The sequence below is a fragment of the Vigna umbellata genome, chromosome 3 (genome assembly GCF_029865625.1).
Source record: "Vigna umbellata cultivar VRB3 chromosome 3, Vumbellata_1.0, whole genome shotgun sequence".
Taxonomy (NCBI): domain Eukaryota; kingdom Viridiplantae; phylum Streptophyta; class Magnoliopsida; order Fabales; family Fabaceae; genus Vigna; species Vigna umbellata.
In genome coordinates this window covers 5,642,969-5,662,841 of record NC_142167.1, presented here as the reverse complement: position 1 = coordinate 5,662,841, position 19,873 = coordinate 5,642,969, and the positions used below count along the sequence as shown (strand labels likewise).

Sequence of the window (19,873 nt, the reverse complement as noted above, 5' to 3'; positions counted from 1 at the left end):
AAAATTATTTAATTTCCTAAATTATTCTTCAATTGTGTTCATGATCTTCATGTTCTTTAAATTCTCTCATTCACGAAACATTATAAGATTCAATGAGACATGTTTTAACATTGGACCTTGTCACTAACCCTTTGAATTGCAAATGTTCTTCTTCAAGTTCTTCTCATATATGTTTCAGGAGATAGTCTTCTATCATACCCTCCTTCTTAAAGAGAATTTATCCTCAAATTTGTACTACTTGAAGATTCTTTATCATTCTCCCCTGTTTCGAATGAATTCGACCCGAATTCTAGAAGATCCTACGCACAAACACAAACATAAATCAAAGACACAAAGCTAAAATGAGCTAAAATAATCCAAAATAGAAATTCTACTAAAATGATATTTAGATCCTTGAAGAGGCTAATCTCTTATTATCAAAGATTTCTCAATTAAACAATCAAACTATAAGTATGACTTTGATTATCCCTAAGTTGCTTAGAGATGGTCAAACAAGTTAACTCATATGCATATATTTCTAAGCTTGTTTTCATACTAAAAGAATGGCTTTGAATATCTAAATGAATTGACAAACAAGCTAATAGATTATCAAACACAAGTTCTTTGAGTTCTAAGCTTGTGTTTTCTTATTTTATCATCTTGTTTCCTTCCATAGTTGATGCCATGGTTCCTTGAGGCTAATTAATATTTTTTTTAGCGACAAATTAATTAGGATGCTCTCTTATTTTTCTTATTTTTCTTCTTTCTATTATCTCTATTTCTTTTTCTTATTTAGCTTTAAATGCTCTTGACGTTTCTAAGTAGCCAAGCATGATCCTTTCATAACTTCTGGAGTCAAATTTCCCCATATTATCTTTAGTATTCAATATAAAACATTGACAACCAAAGGGATGTGATAACACTGTCGTTGATGCGATTCAATTAGTACTACTAAACTTTAGCAATTTCAGTATTGCTAAGATACTAACCAACAAAATAGGAAGGGTGAATTCAACCCTAAGTCGTCTCCTAATGAACACGAAATTGATTCTTAACATATTAGTTCTTATAAAAAAACTATACAAAAGGGTTAGTAAAATAATGAACAAGATAAAGATAAAGAAAAGATTAAAGAACAAGGTAACAAAAGATAGAAAGAAAGAAATTTATGAAGATATTTAAAAAGATAAAAGAAAAATGATAAAGAAAATATGTTGATTTCACTACTTTTTCAAAATATGATTCATCATTGGTTATCTAAAAATTATTGTTCAATTAATTATTATCTTAGATTTTCAAATTAGTCAATGTAAATTCTCAATTAATCTGTTGGCATTCTTACTCTTAACCAAAGTACATTCTCAATTAGTAAATTTAACCAAAATACGTTCTCAATTTAATATTATTATGCCTAATCATATTTATTCTTTTATATATTATATCAAGTAAAAAGTTAATTAACCAAAGTACATTCTTAATTAATTATTGTTAAAGTTTTTACCACTAAGCAAAGTACATTCTTTATTATTGGCAAAAACTCATTCAATCATATGAAAGTTTCTAACTTTGATCAAAGTAAATTCTCAATTAAAAATAAAAACTCTTGGCTATAATGTAAAAATCATTACTTTTACTTGATTAAGAAACAAAAGACATAGATAAAAATAAATCACAACAAGAATCAAAAGAGTAAAAAAATTCATTCATCTAACCTTATAATCCAGTTAAGAAATTATAGCAAAATCAACCCTAAAGGCTTAACACTCCATGGAATGTTGAAATAACATGAAAATAGAAGAAGAGAGGGTGGACGAAATTTAAACCCCTTAAAGGGTTCCTAAGTCCCCTAATGTGTTCCCCTAAGTCTTTTTATATAGAAATTGAATTGAGCTTTGTTTCAGGCTCTTTTGTTGTTGTAATATTCTTTATGATAATGTAATATCCTCCAATTATCTTCTAAATAATCCAATATTTTCAAAATATATTTGATTATTGTGGAGATCTAATAATATTTGTGAAGATATATGCTAGATTAAAAAAGATTTGATAAATGTTATCTTTTGATATTTATTTATATAGTTAAATAAGGTAACTATTTAACATTATCAAATAAAATATATTAAGATATCTTTTTCCAAAATTATTTTAATTATGAATATTTATTAATTATCAAATCTCATTTAGTAGAAAAAAATAGAGAAAATCGCAAGATCCAATTTTTGTTATTTGTTCCCTTTTCTTGGCTTGGCCAATTTTCTTCAATTTTTCATGTTATGCTTGGATAGACTTCTTGTGTTCTTGGTTATTTTCTATTCTTGGATTTATCTTTAAGATGTTATGAAACTTTAACCAATTTGTTTTCACACCTGAATAAACTCAACTTAGCTGCAGCTGCACTGACACACTTCAAAATATCCAAAGAGCATTTATGCAACTAAAAAGCTATATTTAACATGTTTTTGTATCTCATGCTAAATAAACTTAATTATAAAAAATTCTAATTAAAATATTCTATTAAAGTTGAAAAATCATTTAAGAATCTAATATTAAAGGCTAAATGAGGGCATAAATATACATCATCAATAAGAAATGTTTGTTCTTTTGTCCTTCCATAATTCATAAGGTGTTTTGTTGAGGATTGGCCTAATGTAAACTCTGTTTTGAATATAAGAGGAAGTGTTTGTTGAGATAAACTTAAATTTTAGGGTTTTATTAATAATTTTGTTTAAATCTTATTTTATTAATTTTTGGGTATAGTAATATTTAGTTTGATTAGATAGAGATAAAATAGGGACACATAATTATGATTTTTGGTTTATCTAGGTACAATATTATTTTATGATAGATTAAGAAGATTTTATTTTTAAGATAGTTGATATTTTATTTTTATTCCTCGTAATATTGTAAGTGTTATGGATATTTAAAGCCCTTCAATTATAATGAATAACAAGTCTCAATTTCAGGAAAATATTTGAGTGTGTGTATTGTGAGATTTTCCCAACAGTGGTATCAGAGCTTTATACTCTGAGTACCGAGAGAGAGAAAAAGAGAGAGAGGAAAGAGTCAAACATCGTGAGAGAAAAAGTGAGTGCTTGATTTTTTGAGAGATGGCAAAGGTTGTTAATGGTATGAATATGCCAAAATTGACGAGAAAAACCAATTATGATAATTGGTGCCTACAGATGAAGGCGTTATTGAGATCCCAAGACATTTGGGATATGGTGGAAGACGGGTACGTTGAACCTGATGCGGACGAACATCAGATGGTGGCACATATGACAGCATTGAAGAAAACTCGTGCAAGAGATGGGTCAGCATTATATTTCATCTACAATGCAGTAGATGAGTCGGGATTTAAAAAGATAGCGAATGCCAAATCAACAAAGGAAGCCTGAGAGATATTGGAGGTTGCATATAAAGGTGACAACCGCATTAGACAAGTCAGAATACAAGCTCTCAAAGGAGAGTTTGAACAGTTGAAGATGGAACCCAAAGAGCATATAACCGAGTACATAACTCGGGTGGAGAAGGTGGCCAACCAACTCGGTAGGAATGGAGAACAAATGCCATCTAGCCGGGTTGTGGGAAAAATTTTGAGATCTCTTACAAAAGATTTTGAAAGTATCGTGTGCACCATCGAAGAATAGAAGGACTTGTCGGTTCTCACAGTGGATGAACTTGTTGGGTCATTAGAAGCCCACGAACAAAGGAGAAGGAGTTGGGATGATCAAGTTGAACCCGACGACCAAGCACTACAGGTACAGTTTGACTCGAATAAAACTCAGATTACTCAGAGTCGAGGTCCTGGTGGCAGAGGACGAGGTGGACGTGGCCGAGGTAATGATAATGAAGATCAAACCGGTCAGCAGAATTGGCATGACCGAGGACAAGGAAAAGGTCGAGGAGATCAATCAAGAGTGGAGTGTTTTAAGTGTGGCAAGTACGGCCACTTTGCAAACGAGTATAGGTCAACAAAGTGCTACAACTGTGGCAAGTTTGGTCATATTGCAAAGTATTGCAAGACCGAGACAAAGGGGGAGACGAATCTCGTTACTGAAGATGTAGAAGAAGATGTAGAAGAACTATTGCTGGCAAAGTGCTCGGATACAATGGACATGGAAAATTCCTTCTCAATATTGGATGAAGTGATCTCGGTAAAAGGTGCGACAAATGTGGAAAAGGAACTCAAACAAAAAGATGAAGAGATTCAGCGGATGGGGAGGCTTCTGGATGAAGCTAATGAAATTATGAATAAACAGAGGGTTGAGCTTGAGGACTTGAAGAAGACGGCTCCTGAAAAGGAAGAGAAAGCATCTAGCGTTATTGAACTAGATAAAAATAGGGAAGAAGATGAAGAAGAGATGAAGGATGATGAGATTTCTACCAACTCGATATGGTATCTAGATACTGGAGCAAGCAATCATATGTGTGGGAACGAGAAATTTTTTTATGAACTCACCAAGGTGGAGGCCAAATTTGTGTCTTTTGGAGATGACTCCAAGGTGGCCGTGAAAGGGCGTGGAACGATTCGGCATATTCAGATTAATGGACGAGTTGGAGAGATTATGGATGTTTATTATGTTCCGGAGTTGAAGAGCAATATTTTAAGCATGGGTCAGATAATTGAAAAAGGTAATTTAATTTTTATGAAAAATCAGGTACTATATTTAAAGGATAAGCATGGTCATCTAACAACCCAGGTAAAAGAAAAGAAGAACCGGTTGTATGAATTGGAGCTGAAAATCTTGGAGAGAAGATGCAAACCCGGAGTAGGATGATGCACATGGAAAGTCGAACGAAGGAAGGAAGAATTTAAGTTTATGAGGGAGTTTGTTGAGATAAACTTAAATTTTAGGGTTTTATTAATAATTTTGTTTAAATCTTATTTTATTAATTTTTGGGTATAGTAATATTTAGTTTGATTTGATAGAGATAAAATAGGAACACGTAATTATGATTTTCGGTTTATCTAGGTACAATATTATTTTATGATAGATTAAGAAAATTTTATTTTTAAGATATTTGATATTTTATTTTTATTCCTCGTAATATTGTAAGTGTTATCGCTATTTAAAGCCCTTCAATTATAATGAATAATAAGTCTCAATTTCAGGAAAATATTTGAGTGTGTGTATTGTGAGATTTTCCCAACAGTGTTAACCAATTCTGCCCAGAAGTGTTTAGGAGAGTTAAAAGCGTTTAACATAGTTCTGACCATCTCTTATAGAGATCTATTTTTCCTCTCAATGACTCCATTTTGTTGTGGAGTCCTTATAGTTGAAAAAGTGTGCTTAATGCTAGAGTTTTCACAAACTTTTTCGAAAAGCTTATTTTCAAATTCTCCTTCATGGTCACTTCGGATAGATATAATTTTTAAATTCTTTTCAGTCTTTATTCCTTTACAGAGTTTGCAAAAAGTGTTAAAAGTCTTATCCTTATAAGTTAGAAATAGGACCCAAGTTCACCTAGAAAAATCATCTACTACTACTAACCCATAAAATTTACCACTCAAAGACTCAATTCTTGTAGGACCAAATAAATCTATATGAAGTAGCTCAATAGGTCATTTAGTTGAAATCATGTTTTAACTTTTAAAAGATTCTTTGACCTATTTGTCCTTCATGCAAGCACTATAGAAGATTGTATATTGTATGATACTTCCGGCAGTCGTCAAACGAAGTCATGGCATTGCAACTTTGAGATTAATCTCATGCTTGCGTATCCACAGTTATTATGTCATGTCATTGCCTCATCTTTCATAGATACCAGACATGAAACACTTTGAGACTACAATTCATCTAGGCTTATTTATACAAATTATCTTGCCTATTAGTTGTAAATACTAAAGAGTTATTATTATTTATTACCCTACATTGGCTTTTTTTTTCAAAAACAACATTATATCCACTGTCACATAATTGACTTATGCTAAGTAGATTATGTTTAAGACTATCTACTAATAAAACATTATAAATGGAGGGGGAAAGGTTTGTACCTATGTTTCCAATTCCTATGATTTTTTCTTTTTGGTTTCCTTCGAATGTGATCAATCCTCCTTTCTTGTCCCTCAGGTTTAGAAACATACATTTTTCTCCCTGTCATGTGACGTGAGCATTTACTATCCAAGTTCCATGACATGGCTTTTCTTTCAATCACCAGACATATATGCAAGATGAATTATTTGAGTCTTAGATACCCATAATGAGTTAGGTCTTGGCTTGTTAGACACATACATTTTCTTCTTTTCAGAAGACAATGTATCAACATTTAACCTAGTGAACCTAATGTGGTTAGTTTATTATTGTGTTTTGTGTTTCGTCTTCTATACCCTAAACTTTGTTTGTTGGAAGGATGCCTAATTTATCTTAATAAACGATCTAGCATAGCATTTCCCTTAAGTGTTCTACTTAATATTTTAGTGAGAAACACATGTGAGTGTTTAAACTACATTGTATTGTAATCACATCATCTCTGTAAGAGTAATAGTCTAAACAACTTGTAAGCAATTGTTTATTGCAATTCTGAAGAGAATTAAAACACTTGTTCAACTTGGTTGAGTTAAGGAAATCTAAGCAAGGTTGCTTAGTATCAGGAGTGATGTGAATACTCATCCAGTCTAGAATAACAGGAGGTTGATCGCTGATTGAGAAAACCAGGAGTGGTGAGAACACTCATCCAGTCTTGGGTAACAGCAGGTTATTTGCTGACTGAGAAGATCAGGAGTGATGCAAATACTCAATTGTAATTAGGAATGGCAAAACAATATGCTCCCGCGGATAAAATCCGTGACTGATAGTTGGTACCTGCAGATATTTATTATTCGTTGGTTGCGGGTAGAGAGTATTTTAAACCCCACTTATAAACGGGTCGATGCGGGTATTATGCAATTCGTACCCACGGATATCTGTTACCCGCAAAAAATAAAAATAAAAATTTAATTTATGTTTTATAAAGTTAAATTTAATTAAAATTAAAATTAATTTATATTTTATAAGGTTAAATTTAATTAAAATTAAATTTTAATTTATATTTAATTTAATTTATATTATATTTTATATATTTTATATATTTTTTGTAATTTTATTTTTAATTTGTAAAAATATTTTTTTTAAATATTTGTGGGTATCCACGAGTATCTACGGGTATCCGCGGGTTTTAAAATACCCGCAGTTATTTTTTAAACGGGTATCCGTGTTGGTAGCGTGTGGATTTTTTTTCAGGTCGGATTGGGAATAGGCACTATTGATACCTGATCCGACCCGTTGCCAATCCTAGCTGTAATCTTATTGAAGATTATGGTAGAACTCTCTACATACAAGAATCTTATGCACTAAACATTTATTATTAAACTAAGGAAGTTCTTACAAACACTCAAGTGTACATTTTGAATAGCATGTTAAGAGTAACCATCATTTACAATCATTTATAAAATCGAGCGCCTAAATACTTATTTGATAAATCAAAAATTCGACAAATATACTATATAAGAAGGGTTGTGAAAATAATTTTTCCATTAACATTATTCACCCATTTTAATGTTTTTCATATACGATGGCGAACAATAAGGAAAAATGATAACGATGATGACAGGAACTAAAATCTCACCTTATAACAACTTAAAAGTTAAGAGAAACTAAAAATTTTATTACTCACTTTACTAAACCTCAATACACCATATTATATAACTAAAGTCTCACCTGATAACAACTTAAAATTTAAGAAAAACTAAAAATTTTATTACTCACTTCACTAAAGCTCAATACACCATATTATCCTATTTATAAGGGATAGTAGTTTACATATCATAAATATAAAAAAACTCCTAAAAACCCACAAGAAATACATTACATTTCAATAGTATTAAGTAATTTTTATTACTTCATCTACTAGGTAAGCAAATAAAAGTAGCCTAACTCTAACTAAAGAAATCTAAAATAAAGTTGGATACTTAACAGTATTAAATAAATAAAGTTGTTAAAATAGATAATAATAGTTGAGAATGGGACAACGAATTATAATTTTAAGGATACTTGACTTAATTCAGAAATATTTTTTTATTATTTATAAATTCATAAATACATTTTAATTTTTAAATTTTATTTTTGGTATGATATTTTCTATTAATTTTTTTTTGAAAAATTACATAAAATTATAGTTTGCTATTCTCTGAGAGAGAGATTCTTTGGGTTTCTTTGGTTCTTGGGCAAAAACGGGGAGAGCTTAAATTTCTTTTTTAGCTAAGCGAGGTAAGGTGGAGAGCAGAGAGGAAACAGAGCAGAGTTGTAGAGAGGAAATAGAGCAGAGTTACCGTGAGGAGGAGTTGCGAGAAAAGAGAGAACATAGAGGGCGAACGGTTTGGCGCAAGGACAATAGAAACTACAGAATCAATTGGGGGGACTTGACCGTGTGAAGAGCTGGGATCGAACAAGGTATGGGGAGCTATTGTACGGGTTTGTTTCGCTGTCTTGGTATATGATTAATTGGGGTAAATTTTGACTGATTCATGATTCGTGGCTATCTTAGTTAATACAATAACTTATGATGACCGGTGCATTATTGAATTTTTACAGCCTGAAATATGCATGTGGGCGTTGTTCTGTTTGGTTGTTTGATAAAATAAAAAGAAAACTAGTAATATTCATGAGAATTGAGATTATAGCAGGTCTGAACTACTAAAATGTAGCTTATTGTTATTATTTAGTCCAACTTACATTAATTTTAGAATTTGTTGGCCAACTCACTCAAGATAGCCAATTACTGTTGATATGTTCAAGTACTTAAAGGATAAATCATAACTTGATTAATGTGTATACAGTTTTATTAGTTGACTGATTGGTATTTGGAATGTTTGATTTTATATACTCTATTAGTTAAGTTTACTCTGGTTATAAGGTATATGCAATATAGTCTTAACTGGATATGGGTATTGTGTTTGTCGAGAGGATTTTGTGAGGGTTAGGTTCTGTAACGTATGGTTCATTTGGGCTAAACCAGTTCGTGGGATCACAAGTATGCATTAGTTGGTATTGCTATTGAAGCTAAGTTGTTATGAACTAGTGGTAACATGAAATCCATGATTTTGCATTAGAAATTGTTGCTTGGGTTGAGTAGCTGAGATGATTAACGCATTGTATTATGTCACTGTAACATTAGTTGGAAATCAAGATGCTTTTGTGTTGTCAGAAACTGAAATTATGTTGGTCTGTGAGACACTGATTAATAAAGTTTGTTTTTGAAGTTTCTGTTTTACCTGGATTATGGATATTCACGTTTTAAAAGAATTAAGTTCTTTCGATTTTTCTTTTAATTTCGTCTACAAGTAACTTAGTCTTTGATGTGTTTAATTGACTCCCAGATTTGAGACGTTACATGTAGCTTTTCATCCGATTTTTTGTGAAAGATTTTTAGTGCTTAATTCATGCGTTCCTAACAATGAAGAGCTGATACAGGTTGTTGTTGTGCTACTGCAAATGGCATTCTTCAGAAGCGTTTCTGCACTTTCACGGCTTCGCTCTCGCGTGGTAACTGAGGACAACAGTGACTAACTGTTTTGGTTTTGGCATGTTTGTGTTTGATTATTGCTTATTTGACTTGCTGATTTTTACTTTTGCAATGGAATGACAGGGTCAGCAATCTAATCCCGCGAATTCAGTTAGATGGCTCCAAACTCCGAGCTCCAGTAACACTGTATTTTCTTTTTTTCTATCCTTATTGTGTCGTTGGTGCTTGGTGAAAAGTTTACTCTGAACAGTGTTTTATCTGAGGAGGGTGTTGCTAATACTGTTATTGTGGTGAAGTTTGGAATTGGGTATTCTAGTATAGTACTTAGGGAATGAAGGATACCTCAGACTAATTGTTGTTTATTATAGCGTGAAGTTGGTTATAAGTTTTGACCTAAGTTTTAGTTTTCCTTTATGTGGGTTATTGCAGGATCTTTATTCTAAGTTGAAAGAACTCGTTCCAGAATATTAGGTTTGTTTGCGATTTTAAGCTTCCATGGTGACACTGTTTTATGTTGGATGCATTAATGTGTGATCCATATTTTTCAGGGTTTTTTGAAAATTTTTGGGTCTGCCTTCAAGTGTGTGATAGTTTTGTCATGTCTGTATTGTTTTACGTTGAATGCATTAACGTATAATCCATCTTTCTTGGGGTTTATCGTGTCTGCATCTCATTGAAGTGTTTTATAGTTTTGTTGTGTCTATGTTGTATTTTTGGTTAGTATATTGGTGGGTGAGGGATAATGTGAATTAAATTTTCGTTCGTGCTCAACTTTCAATGTACAATATAGTTGCAATGATTTGTACCATGCATGTGCTATTGCAAATTTGAGATTCTTGGCTAATGCCTTACCTGTTTTGTAATTCCAAGTGACGATGGATTTCATAACCTGTTTCCTTTGTTTCATTGTTTCTTCATGTTAGCTTGTAGCATGCACAACACTAGTTAATTAATTGTAAAAGAATGTTGTACTTCTCTACCTTATGTTTTAATCTATACATACAAACCTGGTTGCAGCAACGGGTTAAGAAGCTAAAGAAAGATCATGGAAGTGTTGAGCTGGGAAAGATAACTGTTGATATGGTAATTATATTATCCTTTTTGTGTAAGAATTTAGGTAATCTGGGTTTTCGTGTAGCTAATGTGCTCAAATTTTGTTTATGAAAATGTGGCTGGCTTGTCACACAAATTTTCTTGAAGCAGTTTAAATGTGATGTGGGTTCGTACTGTGCTGCCAGTAGTACTCGTCAAGCTTTGTTCGGTGGACACTGGAATGAATGTGCCACAAGAGCTTTGGCTACTGCATCTCTTGCTTCGGTGTCTGAAGATCTGCCAAAGGATAATTCCGTCTCTGATATGTTGGTAGATTCATTTGGAAGGCTTCACACATACTTGAGAATATCTTTAACAGAGAGGTGCAATTTAAGGTGTCAGTATTGTATGCCAGCAGAAGGTGTGGAACTCACTCCTAGCCCTCAAATTTTGACAAATACTGAGATTCTGCGATTGGCAAATCTGTTTGTAAGCTCAGGGGTAACTAAAATACGTCTGACGGGTGGGGAACCAACTGTTAGAAAGGATATTGAAGACATATGTTTGGAATTATCAAACTTGAAGGGACTGAAAACATTGTCCATGACTACCAATGGTATTGCCCTGACGAGAAAACTTCCAAGGCTGAAAGATTGTGGACTTACTTCCCTCAACATTAGTTTAGACACTTTGGTACCTGCAAAGTTTGAGTTTATGACCAGACGAAAAGGGCATGAAAAAGTAATGAATTCAATTAATGCTGCCATAGACCTTGGATTTAATCCAGTTAAGGTATTTCTTTGTTGCATATCGTTACCTTTTGCAAGTGTTTCTTGTTGATCACCTTCCCATGAGCAGCTACCTTTTTGCTCAAATTCATTAAGTTAATCAAATGAATTTTTCAACAAGGGTGCATAACCTCAGGTAAATTTCATGTCACTGATGGATGCATTTTAAGATATCTTTTATGTTTCTCTTGCATTTCAGGTCAATTGTGTTGTAATGCGTGAATTCAACGATGATGAGATCTGCGACTTTGTTGAGTTGACCCGTGAAAAGGCAATTGATATTCGCTTCATAGAGTTCATGCCTTTTGATGGGAATGTTTGGAATGTCAAGAAACTAGTACCCTACTCAGAAATGTTGGATACAGTGGTAAGGTAGAATTCAGACTGGAGACCTAACTTTTATACTACATTTTGTTGTTCTCTTATAGTAGAGACCCTTGGTAACCATCATTACCAAACAGATGAAACAGTTTCCAAGCTTAAAAAGAGTTCAGGACCACCCTACAGATACAGCCAAAAATTTCACAATAGATGGGCATGAAGGTAGAGTTTCGTTTATCACATCAATGACTGAGCATTTCTGTGCTGGTTGCAATAGATTGCGACTACTTGCTGATGGAAACTTTAAAGTCTGTTTATTTGGTCCTTCGGAGGTAAGTTATATTCAAATCATCAAAGCTCAGTGTATTATGCTTGTCCCCTAAACCTGGTGATGGTAATTTGACTAAATCTGTGATGCCACTTATATTTGAATACTCAATGTTTTTGGTGCATCTGTAACGCTATACTTCATGGTAATATATGAAGTCTGGATGCTTAGTACGACATGAGCACATACAACTACGGGAATACGATAATTGTATTGAAATTTAGGATATCTATGTTTTGGATTCTTTAGCAAAAAATTATAGATGCATATTAAGGGTGAAGAAAGAGAGAGTGGTAATTTCTCATCAGTTCATGATTATGATGATCGCTATTTAATTTAAAAATTGATATGAATGTAGAAGTATCAGTATTTGACATGGGAACAACACCTTTATGTTTCCATTTTTGGAGTATCAGGGCATCATAGATCATATTAATTGCAGGCCTCCTAAATGTACGGTTAATTGAATTGGATTAGGTGATGAGGGTGAAGGATTCGGGATTAAGGAATTGGTATTTAAGGCCTATAATTTTCGTTTGCAACTAAAATCAGGATTTTCTATGCAAACTTTTGGCAGTCTGGTTTTATGAAGACTGTGACTGATTCCTTGCAGTTAGCTAGTTTGAAACTGTGATGTCTGCTGTTATTTCTGAATTCTTGATACGGGGAAAAAAGGGAAAACTATCTGATCTGACCAACTCATAATAGAAAAACATAACTTCAAATATTTATTTACAAAGATAGAAGTGCCCTGCTGAAAGTGGATTCCTGTAGTGAGTCTTGGTATTTGTCAGTAAATGGAAGATTTGATACACATTAGGACATGATCTCTACAAACATTAAAATATGGCTCTACCACATACAAATTTTGGGATTGAACATGTACACTGTCTTGCCTCTTCTTTCCATTCCACGTGCTATTTCATTTGATATTCTATTTAGTTGATTACTTGTAATTGTTTCTTTAGATGCACTAATGTACTTTCTTAATTCTTTTGAATTCTTAATCATTTCTGAAAATTTTCCAATCAATGAAACTGATAATCATTTTCCCTATTCAAGACATGCCCGTCATTATGGATGTTATCTATACCATTTATGTTCAAGTCAAAAGTGCTTGATGTATGTATGGATGTTGGCATCGGTCGGGACAATAAAACATGTCATAACATACATATAGCATCTTTAATGTGAGCTTCACCAAAAGGTTTTTGTGATTTTTTTATATGGGTCGTGTTTCAGGTTAGTTTAAGAGATCCCTTGAGATGTGGTGCAGAGGATCATGAACTTAGGGAGATAATAGGAGCAGCGGTATGCACTTCTTCTGATTACTATTGCTAAATCTCACTTGTGTTGTAATGATTTATAATTCTTTTGTTTCTTTACCAGGATTTATCATCCTCTTAATATGATGATGCTGCAATAGAATTTCACTCACTGCTATTTTAATTTAACATGCTAGTGGACCTTTATTAGAAAAGATATACTTTAGGAATAAGAGAAGCATAGCAAAGGACAACACACCCCTCAGCCTAACTGATAAGGAGCTGGTTAGAGCTTCTGTATATGTATGGAGATAGAAGGGTGGGTGGGGATGATATAATTAGGTAAAGTTTATCCTCATTTGGTAATTGGTAGATCCTTTGATAAAGTAACTATTCTTATCATGATGCATTAATATGATACATGTATCGGATATGATACATATTTGATACGCCGATACGTTTATTTTGAAAACAATAGGATACAATAGGTTATACATCTATCTTGAGAAATGTACAACAATTCTTGAAAACATGATAAATGTGAATCCAAATTAAAATCAAATGTATTAAAGGCTCTCAAAATAAAAAATTATAAATTACTTTTGTCACAAACGTATATTACTGGTTCATAGATTAGATAGTTTATTGATAAGTATTAGTCTCATATATGGATACATGTCAAACACGGATATATGATATAAATTGAAGTAATGGTGCTTTATAACTTATCACCTTCAACCTTTAGACACACGTGAGCATTTCCATTGAATATGTTACTGATTCACTTCTTTTCTATGATTTTTCATCTATCTGCTGTAGTCCTAGTAAACTATTTGATTTCTTTTGAACAAAAATAGTGGGTCATAGACTACTTGAAATTGTGTGTATAACTTTAGTTAAGCAATATTATGGGGGGTCTTGTATATCCTATTTCTTAAGGTTGTCTTTCCTTTGTTCTAGGTGAAGAAGAAGAAAGCTTCACATGCCGGCATGTTTGACATAGCAAAGACTGCAAATAGGCCTATGATACATATTGGTGGATAAGGTCTCTTCTTCTTTAGTTATTTATTTTCTATAAAGGTTATCCATTCAATCTCTAAAATATTTCTTTTACAATTTACTGAGGCACATCATGATTTGTCTCTATTTCAGGTATCATACAGTGATAAAGTTACTTACATAGCAGGCAACCAGAGTAGTCCTGGTGAGAAGTACCCTGAATTGAGTATCTGAGATCTTCATTGATAGTCAATCTCACTACAAAGGGTGATCAATTTTTCAACTGTTCCTAGCCACATATACTGGTAACTGTTTTGCCTTTGGATAAAACCCACTGTTATTGTATCGAGTAATAATGCAAATTTGGGCTTGGATTTCTGATCATGTGTAACTCTTTCTTCACTGGTTGTTTGTTTACCAATCAGCTTTATTTTCAGCATGGCTCTGTATTTATTTCTTTTGTTATAGAAATGACAATGAAATTTTGAGAAGGTTGGTTATGCCCTGTTACGAGAAGAGCTATCTTACAAAGAAAGTTTCTTCCTTTCACCTATCAAATTTTTGGACTTTAAGTCAACTCCATAACCCAACTTATAAGACGAGGTTCGCACCTATTTATATATTATAAATTGATTTTATCTTTTAATTAACGTGAGATTTTTAATCATTATTGCATTTAGAGTGATAGAATGAAAGAAGTTGGTGAAAGTGTGTTCAAATAAAAATTCATGAAGAAAAGAAATGCGAGTGCTAAACTTGATAAGAGAATTTGATATGTAAAGTTTGGAAGTTAAATAAATTCATTGTGTTAATCCTGGTTCCAAAAATCATGGAGACATTCTAACTCGAGTTCTACTTGGAACTTTCAAATTGGAGCGTGTTCTTCTTTCTTTTAATTATAAATATGTGAATTCATAATTTTGATTTATATGTTTGTAAATTAAAAATAAAGGATAAATAGTTAGTTTTGTAAAATAAGTATTGACATATTCCATCTCTGTAGTAGAATAATAATAATAATTAAACTACACTTTAATACAACAATTTTAATTTTAATAATTTTGTTTATACTTCATTCGTTATTAATATAGTTGAACACACTTTTGTATTTGATGTTTACTAAATATCAAGTTATATATTTATTAAAAGAAAATTAATGTTAATATACAATTAATCTTAAATAAATACTAAAAATTCAAAATTTATAAAGTAAAAATAAAACGTTAAATACTTCACTCAAGACTAATTATATATTAAAGTTAATTTTAATCTTAATAAACACACATTTACGATTATTAAAAACTAAACACATATTTAATTACCTTAATTATTAATAAAATTCAAACAAATCTAAGTAAATTAATTTTTTTTGTTAAAATCTATATTTTTTTTCCTTTTAATACTAAACATAAATTATGTTAACATTTATTATACTGCATCAATTATGTATTAAAAAATAAATTAACTAATTAATTAATAAATTAATTTAGTAATTACTTATAAATTAGTTTAAATGATATTTTAATTTAGTTCACAGTTTTATTCGATTATAATATTCAATTATTTTATATTGATGTAGATTGGACGTGACTATGTTCCATGGATCAATAATTATTTTTTCAATTGGTTTCGTTTAAATTTCTGAAATGATAACTTGAGCTAAATTTTCATGTATTGACTTTTACCATTCACTATCATCTGTTCATCCTATCATTGACTTTAATCTGTTAAAGTCAATACTATTATCATATTGAAAAAAAAAATCTATATAGGTCAATTTCACGTTTGCTTTCAAAGGTAATAATTTATATAATCTTAAATAAATAAAAGCTACAAAAGCCAACGTGTTAGTGGTATCCCATTCATTAATTCTTGAATAGCTGTTACGAGCTTGAACTAAATCTGCCAAATTCTCCTCTCCAAGTAAAGAGTAATAGATTTTTATTTCAGGGATATGTGAACTTTTATTAGTTGAAAATTGGTCTATATCTCATAATTTACGTCTTTATCTCATGATTTAGTTCTGATAGTAAAGAATCAGACATTAAAAAAAAAATACAATGATATTTTTATGAATAAGAGTAGTTTATTTTTTTATATTTAATCCTTTTTGGTTAGATAAAAAAGAGTCTAGGAGTTCAAAGATAATAAGTTTTTATGTTTGACTACAAGTTAAACATAAATGAGATTTTAAAATGTTGCATGTAACCTTTCTTCTTCACTTTCTTTTAACTTTTTTCTTTTTTGAAAAATAGTTTATTTTTTCATTTTTTGTGGATGACTTTTTATGGGGAGTAGTTTTGTCCGATTGTATTTGCATTTTATGGGGAGTGGTTTTGTCCGATTGTATTTGTATTTTATATTGAAGTTATGTATTCTTCTTTAAGTGATTTGTAAGATATCAGCTAACTGTAGTTGAGTCAGTAGATTAGTTTCAACTTTTCAATTGTTAACTTGCATCCTCAGAAAATGAAATATGGTCTCTTTGTGTTTGCTCCTCTCATGTGATACAAAGCTATTAACCAAATTTATTGCTGATTTATTATCAACAAATAGCTAGATATAGGTATTTTAATTTCAACTTTCATTGTTGTCAGGATGGAATCAAGCCATACAGCCTAACATGCAGTGGAAGAACCAACTATATATTTTGTCTCACAAGTAATGCCATATCATGTTGGTTTTTGCTACACCAAAAGATTGATGCTCCCATAAACTTGAACAAGAATCCAGTAGTTCTCCTCGTATCACTGCCATCACCACACCAGTTAGAATTTGACCAGCCAACCAATTCATCTTGCATTTCATTGATTTTAGGAAACAATACTCCAAAATCTATTGTTCCCTTAACATATCTTAGGACCCTTTCTGCAACTAATAAATGCATTTTCTTTGGCTGATGCATGAATCTATTAAGTACTCCAACTGAAAAACAAATGTCAGGCCTGATGTTACATAGGTACCTCAGTAATCCAACCATTTGTTTTTATAGGATGTTGTCAACTTCTTCTTCATCATTTTTTGAAGCAATAATCTTTGCCTCTACTAGAGTTGTTGCTGCATCACAAATTTCCATCTTGAATTTCTTTCGGATCTCTACGACATATTTCCTTTAGTGGAGAATAATTTCACTGTTGGTTTCGACAAACTCAAACCCAAGAAAGTATCTCAACTTGCTCAAATCAGTCATTTCAAATTCAACCATTTTTAAATCTTTAAAAATTTCAATTTTTGAGATATCATTTCCTGTGATCAATAGGTCATCCATGTAAATTCACATTAAGAGTAAATTTGCATCATCTTGGAATCTTACATAAACACCATGTTCCATTGGACATTTCAGAAACTTGGGTCTTAGCATGAATAAGTCCATCACTTTATTCCAGGCTCTTCGTGCCTGCTTTAGGCCATATAATGCCTTCCTCAACCTATACACCTTGTATTTAGAGCCTTTAATCTCAAATCTAGGAGGTTGGGTGACCTAAACCTCTTCTTCAAGCGGTCCATTTAGAAATGTAGATTTATATCTAATTGGAATATAGGCCACCTTCTACCATTAGCCAACGCTACAACCAGCCTTATGGTCTCAATCCTAGCCATAAGTGCAAATACTTCTGTATAGTCTAAACCTTGTTTTTGCAGAAATCCTCTGACAACCAGTTGTGCCTTTCGTTTGAAATGGTCCCATGGGATTAAGTTTAAACTTGAATATTAATGTATTTTTTTATTCAAAGGTAATTTAGTCAATATCTAAGTTTGACTTTTCTCAATAGCTCTTATTTCTTCTAACATTGCAACTCTTCACAAATCACGCTTCCATGCCTCTTCATGATTAAAAGGTTCAACCTCTGCTAATAAAGCAAAGTGCACCAAATCACCACCATCAGTCAATGCATTATCTAGAAACACTTTGAGATCCACCAATTACCTTGGCATAATTCTCTGTCTTGTTGTTCTTTGTGGTTGTGACTGTGTAGGATGCACCCCATCATCAGTTTTTCCATTTGATCTAAGTATTTTGAGTGCCTTCCCACTTTGTTTTTCAGCCATAAACTTAAACTTCTTAAAGACTGAAAACACATCACCTTTAGCTTTTATAAAAAATATCGTCATACCATACGACTATACTCGTCTACAAAAGTCACAAAGTATATATTTTGTCTCAAAGATAACTTCTCAAAAGGTCCACATACATCCGAGTACACCACATGTAACACTTCCTTTGCTCTCATGTGCATATGTGATTTGAATGCATTTTTAGGCTGTTTACCTAGAAAGGACTCTTCACATGTCTTAATTAAAACAAATATTTCAAGCAACTCAATTACCATTTCATTAGCAATTAGCATTTTCAGACTGAAAGTTCAGGTAGGTGACCAAACCTCTTGTGTCATAGCCAACTGATCTTGTCTACAACCCCTGTAGTAAGACACTGATTCTCCATTGGATGCAATCTTGTTTGAAATTTTTGTTTTTTGACAGTGGTGATTTCAACACCAACCTTTTCTTTGAGTCATACACTTTCAGCATGTCTTCTCCCATGATTACTAAAAAACCCTTCTCCACTAACTGACAAACACTCAACAAATTGCATTTCATTCCAAGAAAATACAACACGTTCTCAATTACAACAACCTCCTCATCTTGTTTCTTGATTACGATATTACTAACTCTAGCAACCTCCATTGTATTGTCATCTGCAAGCCTAATCTTGTTGGTTTTGCTTGTATCAAGATTTGATATCCAAGTCTTGTGTCCAGTTATATGATTGGAACATTCAGTATCAATAAACCAATTAATCGCATAGCGTCCTTAGTTATCTCAATTGTAACAGTGTATATTCCTTCGATCTTGATTCCTCTTTGCTCCTCTTCCTTTTCTAAAACCTCCTTTGCTAAACTTTGTCAAGTTTGACTGATCTTTTGCATTTTGTTCTTGTTTCAAATCTTTCTTGAATGGCCCACCTTTATTCTTTTTCCATTTTCCCGAAAAGAACCCCATTTCTTTGTTATATGCGCTTGCAAGGCTTGTTCTTTTCCAACTTTCTCAGCATTTCGCGACAATAGTTTCAACTCATGTGTCGCCAAAGAGCCTTCCAACTCTTCCATTTTCATCTTTTCTACATCTTTGAACTCGTCTATCGTCACCAAGATGTAGTTGAATCTTGGGGTCATCATGCAGAATATTTTCTCAACCATGTCTGATTAGTTACAATCTCCTCACACGCTCTCAATGAGTTTACTAGTAGTAATCGATTGAGTTTTTCAACAACTGTTTTAGAATAGACATAGACAATAACTCATACTGCCTTCTAAGGGACTAAAATTTCATTTTCTTGGTTTTCTCCACACGTCCATGCGCCTTTTGCAATATATCCAGGCCTCCTGTTCTTGTTTTGGAAATTTTCTCAAAGTTCAATGTATCCACACATTGATGAAGAAGGCAACAAGCCTTGCAATCTTTTTCTATTTGTGGCTTCGTCTTTCTCTCGTGCACCGTCTTTCACAATCTCCAACAACTCTTGATAACCAATGATAGCTTCCATATTCATAACCCAATGGTTATAATTTTTCCCATAAAAAACTGGTAGATTGCCTAAAACATTTCCACCTCCATTTGTCATTTCTTACAACACAGATCCTGAATCGACCTTGTTATGG

The 19,873-nt window shown here is 32.3% G+C and overlaps 1 protein-coding gene and 1 pseudogene across 5 annotated transcripts; both read left to right on the top strand.

Annotated features, from left to right (window-relative positions):
* Nucleotides 1-3,086: 3,086 nt before the first annotated feature.
* LOC148201478 (uncharacterized) lies at nt 3,087-4,757 on the top strand (annotated as a pseudogene).
* Nucleotides 4,758-8,159: 3,402 nt separating this feature from the next.
* On the top strand, nt 8,160-14,704 carry CNX2 (cofactor of nitrate reductase and xanthine dehydrogenase 2). Of its 5 annotated transcripts, none has more exons than XM_088110207.1 (10): nt 8,160-8,408; nt 9,429-9,500; nt 9,604-9,666; nt 10,498-10,563; nt 10,684-11,304; nt 11,500-11,667; nt 11,762-11,953; nt 13,192-13,260; nt 14,175-14,259; nt 14,367-14,704. In XM_088110207.1, exons 2-9 carry the CDS (start codon nt 9,450-9,452, stop codon nt 14,256-14,258), a joined length of 1,314 nt encoding a protein of 437 aa, XP_087966333.1. In that variant the 5' UTR covers nt 8,160-8,408; nt 9,429-9,449; the 3' UTR covers nt 14,259; nt 14,367-14,704. The 5 variants fall into 5 exon arrangements, with proteins under 5 accessions (XP_087966333.1, XP_087966332.1, XP_087966336.1 ...); XM_088110206.1 differs by having other exon boundaries at nt 10,681-11,304; XM_088110210.1 differs by lacking the exons at nt 8,160-8,408; nt 9,429-9,500 and adding an exon at nt 9,910-9,951 and having other exon boundaries at nt 9,634-9,666.
* The last annotated feature ends 5,169 nt before the right edge of the window (nt 14,705-19,873 follow it).

Coding starts and splice junctions, on each gene's coding strand:
- CNX2 (XM_088110206.1), top strand. CDS start 9,450: ATGGCATTCTTCAGAAGCGTTTCTGCACTTTCACGGCTTCGCTCTCGC. Junction 9,667..10,497: donor CTCCGAGCTCCAGTAACACT/GTATTTTCTTTT, acceptor ACCTGGTTGCAG/CAACGGGTTAAGAAGCTAAA. Junction 11,954..13,191: donor GTTTATTTGGTCCTTCGGAG/GTAAGTTATATT, acceptor GTCGTGTTTCAG/GTTAGTTTAAGAGATCCCTT.